The 8360-nt window shown below is 35.8% G+C and overlaps 1 protein-coding gene across 1 annotated transcript; it reads right to left on the bottom strand.

Annotated features, from left to right (window-relative positions):
- Nucleotides 1-1464: 1464 nt before the first annotated feature.
- LOC131026907 (serine carboxypeptidase-like) lies at nucleotides 1465-8156 on the bottom strand. The gene is made up of 9 exons (XM_057956921.2): nucleotides 7571-8156; nucleotides 4872-5043; nucleotides 3783-3902; nucleotides 3396-3539; nucleotides 2963-3113; nucleotides 2568-2656; nucleotides 2171-2429; nucleotides 1911-2044; nucleotides 1465-1824 (listed from the first exon to the last, which is right to left on the bottom strand). Exons 1-9 carry the CDS (start codon nucleotides 7882-7884, stop codon nucleotides 1675-1677), a joined length of 1533 nt encoding a protein of 510 aa, XP_057812904.1. The 5' UTR covers nucleotides 7885-8156; the 3' UTR covers nucleotides 1465-1674.
- Nucleotides 8157-8360: the final 204 nt, after the last annotated feature.

Here is an 8360-nt window from a genome sequence, read left to right as displayed (position 1 = left end):
TGTCTCTTCCCTTAAGTTATATAGGCTAAAAGCTTGTGTATCTTAGAATTGTTTCTAGAGTTACAAAATTATGTACTTTAGAAGACATCCTTTAGTCAAGTGACTACAAATACAAGGATCCAGTCCATCAAAGTTACCTGTTACCTGGGGGTTGAGACTGGTCCAAGCACATCTCTGAGGGTTGAGCTGGTTCAAGCGCGTCTCTGGAAAATGAAAATTTAAATCTTGATGGCTAGTGTAATCAAAGATCATACCATCATTCTTAACAATTGATCTACAATCAATCCTTCAATTTTTAACATTCTAGATCCTTCATTATTTAACAATTTTTAACACTTTATTTGTTTTTAAACCAACAAGACGACTCATCATACTCTTGCCAGTATATTAAGCATAGTCACACAGCATTAGGTGGTCACGTCATAATAATCGCTACCTAATCCATAGAAGAAATATTCAAATGTCCAATAATTTGACTTTGCCCAATAATCTCTGCAATTATAAAACCGAATCATGTGCCCAGATAAACCATCAGAAAGCACCAGAGAAAAAACACTTTCGAGTTTAGCCAATTTGATTTACTCTTGGTGTAGCTTGACATAGATGCATTAATGGACTAAAGGATCCTAGAATTTGAGACCATAGGCATAGATGAGCAAATACACAGAGTGTTGATTGGTCAAGAGTATATAGATAATTTTTCTTTCACCTTAACCTTACTTCCACTTTCTTCGATCTGTTTGATGATACCGTGTCTATACTTCAACTGCACTACCCCCATCCTCAACCTTAACCTTAAACTTAGTTTTTCGTTCACCTTAACCTTACTTTTACTTTCTTTGAACTGTTTGATGATACCATGTCTATGATTCAACTGTACTACCCCCATCCTCAACCTGGTGGATGAGCTATTCACGAAACATGAACATATATCTGGGAAGCGAAACAGTAACAAGGATGCAATGGAAAATAAAAGAACCCAAACTGCACCATAGCCTTTACGGGAAAAGGCATAGAACCAACACAAGGAACAATTTTATTAAGTATCAATGAAAAATAACCCAAAGAGAACCATTGGACTCAAACTTGCCTACTTACCTGGTCCCAGCTTATTTTAACCATTGGTAGCAAAAGTAGATTCGATCAACAAGGATGAGAAGGCCCATGAGGTCCTAAAAAGACATCTCATCTAGGCGAGAGAGACCTTCAGCCTCAAATCAAGTTCAGGTAAAAAATTATGTCACATGCACACTGAGCACAAAAAAATCTCAACCCCAGCCAGGGTAAACTGCTTGCTTCAAATCAATTAATTCAAATGCATAGACATGAAATTTATATGCATAAAGAAAACCTATTTTAAGTTGAACATCATAATATGCTGGAGAACAAAGCCACTGAAGAACTTATGTTTCTTGTACAAACTATAGCTGAGCAAGCATTGAGAAAAAAAAATCATAGGCTCGGTGAACAATAATATACTGTCATTCCTATAGCAATTAATATGGTCATTAGAACTTAAGCAGAAGACTTGATGATTTCAGCACTACATTTGTTCACCGATTCTAAAAATATACCAGATTATGGGTGTGCATGGTGCTGAATTATGAAAATATTTACATAGAAGCTTGTATTGTTGAAAACAAATCTCAACATTATGTGGGTTTATTTGAGAAACTACTGTGAAGAACTTTTCTCTGATGACTTTGGTACTGTTTCTAGCATCTCAGAGCTACCATCAAGAGTATTTCCTTTTGTCCAGCGTCTTAGCATCTCTAATGCTGCCTTTGGCTGATCCATTGGGACCATATGACCTGCATCATGAACCTGGTACACCAAAACAGAAATTACATGAATAACGAATATCACAATTATATATGGAAAACAATCATTAACCACAGGGTGCATTTTACCTTGAGGAAACTAAGGGATCCATGACTGGTTATTAAACCTGCTTCTTTGTCATCTACAAGGAAGGATTTTGTGGCTGCCTTAATAAATTCCTCATGGCCTGACCACTCCATGGAATTCACCCATCTCGAGTTACCTAAAAGCAAGTATTCAAATGATTAACTTTCCATTTTGACACTAACAAATTTCAACAGAATATGACAAACCAAGGCCGCCAGTCTTCATTCAAGCAGAAATAGCATGTTATTTGGAGAATCATTACCAAGCCAGTTGCAAATAAGATCATATTCCCCTGCATACACTAACAGATTGATTCCATCCTCTATGAGTGCAGGAATGCCTACTTCCAGATTTCGCATCCAATCGGTAACCATAGCTTCATAAACAGTAGGGCTACAAGAGACAAATTTTCTATCACCAACCCCCAGAGCATCCCTAACAGACCCCTGGTTCAAGTAACTCTCCATATTTCCAAAATCATAGCAAAGACTTCCATCACACTTCTTCCTAACATCATAATACTGCAAAATACAAACCAAAACAGCCACAAACACACTTTCAAATTAAGGTCATTAAAATTTAAATAATTGCATGTAAGATAGTTTGTAACATCTTGTGTAATTTTCTCAGATTATGAGGTGAAAGAGATAATGTCTCACATTGATATCCCCAACTATTGACATAATGGAGTTGAAAATTGAGGTGCAAATCAAATATGATGCAAAACAAGACACAGTTCCCTTGGTACCTGGCAAGGCATCATATTAGTTATGATAATTATTAATATAATGACAGTCGAGATTATGAACCTAACTTGAAAGCCCTATCATTACATAGCTCTCACCATCTCATGGTAGATAAAAATAGAATACAAATTTTACTTAAATAGAAACCAGAAAGACAACAATAATGCTCAAATTTCCATGAAACTAATCAACGAAGCTGCTATTACTGTTTCTATGGGATCACTACAACACAAAACTCAGTTTTCCTTTCAATTATAAATTTATCAGTAGAAGATTTCAAAAGTCATTATTTGATGAGATAAACTCACCACAAAGTTTAATAGACAGTTCACAAGCTGGATAGATTTTGTTGATTCGCTTGTAATCATCTTCTGCAATCAAACCCATCTCCAGTGCATAATCTGTGTATGCTTTATATTGGATTAATGGATTGGTAAGTCCATTGCCAATGGCAAATCCCTGTAGAAATTTTCAAATGGTTAACGATAAGGATGATCATTAGTAAACCACCCTAAAAAAACCCTATTCAAAAGCTTTGCCACGAGTATAAAACAGATGTTCATGTCCACAAGGGATAAGAATGATCATTAGTAAACCACCCTAAAAAAAGTCTACTCAAAAGCTTTGCCATGAATATAAAACAGATGTTCATGTCCACAAACAGTCTTTTTACTCCACTGAGAAACATGATAATAGTTAGTACTTAGTAGTACATAGAAACAAGATTGTGCCCCACTGTACCTTCAAATTTATGGGAAGACCCTCGCTTGCTTTGTTTCCTTGATGAACCCTACTTGTAACAGCTGGAATATAATGTCCAGCATATGATTCCCCAGTGATAAAAAAGTCATTCTTTGCATATTGGGGGTGTTCTTTAAAAAATGCCTAAGAGATGACAACAACAAATAAAATTACTACGACAGCAGAGGCCGAATTTCATATTAATTCAACCAAACAAAACCTGTCCATGCTTCAGAATACTAAACTCGGATGTAGATCAAATACCTACATTTGATTCCTCACAAAACAGCCTTCTTGTACCACTCTAAAATTAAAACCAAATATGCTAGATTTATAGGAAATTCATAAAAATTAAAAAAAAAAACAATCACAAAAGTCAGAACAAACCTGTAAAAAGTCATACATGTCATTACCAACACCAGTCTCATCATGACGGTAGTCACGTACGTCAGTGCTGTAACTAAAACCAGTTCCAGTAGGCTGATCCACAAAGATGAGATTTGATACCTGACAATTTTGACATCATGTTACATTAAAGTCAATTACAATGTAAAGTGATCCATTTCATGTCACATGAAAAAGCACAATTTTCAGAACTTAACAAAACATTCAAAGATGAAATGTTTCCTTGCTAGAATAGGTGGTCATACTCAAACATGGACTGAACTAAATAATTTCTCTATTTAGTAGATGACCATGTCTATTCTGAAGACATGGTCACAACAGGACAAGCTCCTCTAATCAGGCAAAGGCATTTTTTATGATCAACCATTGGTTATAGTGTTGGTTGGGGAACAGGATCCCTATCCTTGGGCACCAAGTTTTCTGCTGACAATAGGGTAACCACTTACCATAGATTTGCAATTAAGGGTCGAATTTTTCAAACCAGTGTGTGAGTCCAATCCTATTCAAAACATTTGTGATACTATAATATCAGGTTTACCGACTGTGCAAAGTCAAATCATGTATTCGTTGTAGCCATGATTCTATAATTTCAGATTTAAAAAGTAGCATAATCTTTCTCGCATTAAAATAAAATTACTGCTTACATCTAAGAGTGGAAAGAAAGATCTGAAATTTCAATAGCCCAAAGTATTTCACAGGGCATCCTCAATCTTGAATTGAAGTTGAATGCAGTGACTATATGCATTAAAGTGAAAAGGACAATCACTTTTGCATAACATTGCAGAGATAAATAAGCATCAAACACATAATAATGCCAACAAGAATCTGTGAAAAGCACCAACCCCTCCAAAACAAGTATCACGCATAACATCTTAAACATAGGTAGTCAGCAAAAAAGAGACCTGCACAAACTTATTTCTCAAGTATACTGGCTCTTACTTTCAAGTATAAGTAATATAACCTTCTAAGGATTGAAAACAATCCCAAATTTTTGCACAAAATCCTTGAAGCAGGCCACAATTGTTTCAATTAAAAAAAAAAAGCTGCAGATGAACAAAGCAAGCAGAATACCTTGTCCCATCCATAGTCATTCCAGACCAGAGTCAAATTGTCTGTAATCTTGAAAGGCCCATTCTCATAAAACACAGCTAGTTCGCTGCTACACCCAGGACCTCCAGTCATCCAGAGAACAACAGGATCATCTGCTTTGCTTCCTCGAGACTCAAAGAAGAAGTAGAACATCCTACAAATTCATTAAAGATTAGAATAAAGTTCCTGTGAAAACATTGCTAGTTATACATGTTAAATATTAAAAATGCAAAATCCAGAAATGAAGCAGATGTAAGTACTTAGATAGCATTTGTAGATTATTCATTATACATTGATAATATGCAACTGATAAAGCAACAATCGTTTTGTGGTTCCAATAGAAATTAAATGGAAAAATTTTGCTTCTTCTAAACTTTCATCTAAGTTTACTATATAATAGCATTTCATATTCAGTTAAGTAATTGGAGCTTCTATGGCCAAAATATTTTTGTGATATTTTTACCTATGTATATTGAAGTCGTCTCTATGCTGACCAATTTCCATAAATTCGTTTCCTTATTGACCTTTCTTTAACACATGCCGGTAATAATCACAAGGCAACGGATCCCACAATACACGGAAGCACCTTTTTGTAATTTTAGCTTTCTATTGCAATTCACATATATAGCATTGAGCTTTAAATGTAGCAAGTTGGTTTAATAAGTACACATTCATTACAGTAAAAACCATGTTTACTCAGAAAAAAGTCAACAAAAATTACTATATGTCTAAAATTGCAGAAAATATTTGGAATATCAGGAACCAAAATTTCAGATGCATCCTTTTCCCAAAAGAAAATTGTCTGTCAATTCTTTATTGTTCTGAAGGTGTGCATAAGCATCCCATTACTTGTTTCTATAAGCTCAGAGAGGGTAGAGACATGACAGAGGAGCCTATCAGCATCTAATCATAATTAAGTTTCCAATTGGGAAACCACCAAACATGAACCTCAAACCAAAACTGGCAAAATAAAGTATATCCAAATAATCCTTAATACTATAAATCAAAATGTATAGTATTTGGTATTATAACATCTAATACATTTAACTATCCTTCAAACTTATTTGAAAATCAGAGCATCCAGAGGCTATTAGCAACATTCTTCAGTAAAAACACTTAATATGATGCAATTAAGTTAGATATTACCTAGATGAAAATAAGGCAAAAATGCATCAAATATTAATGCCATCACTTTGGAACTCCAAAAAAATATCTCGTCAACTCCTTAATGAGCCTTCATCATTCTTCATTCAATACTATTTTAAATAGTTATTATAAAACTCCTGTAAGGAATCAATCCTCATTGAACCTTCTCAATTCTTTATTGACTACGTTTTCTAATTCTTCCTTAAACATTTTCTCGTAACAATTTTTATCTGATCCAAACTTTACATAGTTTGGCATGATTAGGTATATTTACATAGTTTGGCATGATTAGGTATATTCTCGGGAAAAAAAAACAGGCTAAAGAAGATGAATTTCCATGGAATGTTCGCTTCCAAAGAGCCCACCCAGGTTCAGTTCTCCCAAAGAAACAGTTAAAAAATTAAGTCATGGAGACTGCATTAAGGTTTAATTCTTCAAAGGGACCAGTTAAGGAATGAGCCAGCTCTCAAAGAACTAAACATTCAATTCCCCATTTGCATCGGTTATGGATTAAGAGAAAGCATATTTTATGTAGAAAAAGCTTGCATGCAAAAAGCTAAGGTTCAGTTGTTCATAAAACCAATCAAGTAATGAGAGCCAAGCCTACCAAAGAGCCCATCAATTCCCAATAAGACCTAATAAATGAATGAGAGCTTCCACAACAAGGCTCAATTGAGATGTGCATATTAAAAAATGAGAGGCAGCACATAGAACCCACAAGAGCGATTGTAAAACTCGCCAATGTTGACCTCGCAGGATGCACGTACCAGGTAATTAATGACTCACGAATAACCAATCGAGGATAGATCCCCGAGTGGCACCAATTAAAGAATGAACCTGAACCAGAGCCTGCCAAGGTTGCACGAGGAACCGCCTGTGAGGTCGTATTTATGTATTTTTGTAGTACAGTACAATCAAAATTTTAGGAAGACCATATTACATGAAAGGTAAGGTTTTTGGCAGACTATCAAACATTCTAAAGGATTGAGATATCTATATATCTAGTCCATCATATTTTCTTTCTAGTGTAAGGCGTATGCCTTGCATTTGAAGGGCGACTATAAATGACTTATCGTCACAAAAATTAAATACTATTAAAAAAAAATTGAGAGGCAGGGTCGACCGTCAAATTTAGGCTCCAATTACCCAATTATCAATGAACCAGACATTAAGAAATTGCTCGTCCTTCACTGCAAGCATTTGCTTTTTAGGCAGCATCTCACTTCTTTGGTTCTGATTTTATTCTTGGGAGGCCATAAGACTTAATTTCGCAGCCGTTTATAAAATCTCTATCTATCTATATTTCTTTTACAAAAACAAGACTGTACACCTAAGAAAACAACGGCAATAGTAGATTATATGGATTTTCGGGAAAAATAAAAAATAAAAAAATTCTACAAATTTCTCATCGGCCTTGGCGTTAAAATTTATCAACTGCCATTCCTAATTTAATGTCCATCCCTAAGAATTTCTTTTAAATTACTATTTCGATCTCGATGTCTTCCTATAAAGATTTTATTCTTTCTGAAACTTACTTGGCGGCATGAGTATGCTCGAGCTGATAATATCCGGCATGGTGACCGAGGTCTTCCAGTGAAGCGGTGCTACCCGAATCGCCATTGATATGAAGATTAATCTTTCTTTCCACCAAGCGAGGCCCTTCATTCCCGTACTCTTCCGGGGCTTCTGCAACACCGGGCATCAAGTTCAGCGCTCTGATGAACCTTTCAGCCTGCGCTTGCGGGAAGCTCGCGCTATCCGGCAGCCGTAAGTCGTCAGCGAACGAAGGAGATGTCCATGCACACAGCAACAACAAAAGCAGGGCAGAGATTCGAAACCGGGTTGCCATTTTGACAAAAATAGTGATTTACGGTTGCATTGGGGTTTCAGGTGCCTAGTACGGCGAATTTATAAATCGGTAGATCGATTTCCAGGAAGGGGCAAGCAAGTAAAGTGAGAGAAAGACGTGCAAGGAACAGGAAAAATTCCCAGCTAGGAGGATGGTGTGTGAGATGAGGACTTCCTTAGGGATTTTAATGATCAGATGCGACCCTGTACAGATTTTCTTTTACAAGTTTGGGAAAAGTTAGTCGGTACCTTGAAGCTTCCGTTGTCATTGTGTGGAATGGTAGTTGGTGGGTATTATTTTTCTGTCCTTTTCCCTTGCGTTGATTAATGTTGGGACGTTATTTAAGTGGGGACGAATAATGTGATTGGGACGAAATAGATATTTATCTATATATCTAATTATAGATTAAGCTGGTTAAATATTATATACGGAGACGATAACAACAACAAAAAATCGTCAAAATCTAATGTATCATT

This window comes from Cryptomeria japonica, chromosome 1 (genome assembly GCF_030272615.1).
Source record: "Cryptomeria japonica chromosome 1, Sugi_1.0, whole genome shotgun sequence".
Lineage (NCBI taxonomy): Eukaryota > Viridiplantae > Streptophyta > Pinopsida > Cupressales > Cupressaceae > Cryptomeria > Cryptomeria japonica.
Note: the sequence above shows the minus strand (reverse complement) of the source record. Positions and strands in the feature narration are given on the sequence as shown.

Coding starts and splice junctions, on each gene's coding strand:
- LOC131026907 (XM_057956921.2), bottom strand. CDS start 7,884: ATGGCAACCCGGTTTCGAATCTCTGCCCTGCTTTTGTTGTTGCTGTGT. Junction 5,044..7,570: donor GAGCATACTCATGCCGCCAA/GTAAGTTTCAGA, acceptor ATGAATTTGTAG/GATGTTCTACTTCTTCTTTG. Junction 3,903..4,871: donor ATGACTATGGATGGGACAAG/GTATTCTGCTTG, acceptor CAAAATTGTCAG/GTATCAAATCTCATCTTTGT.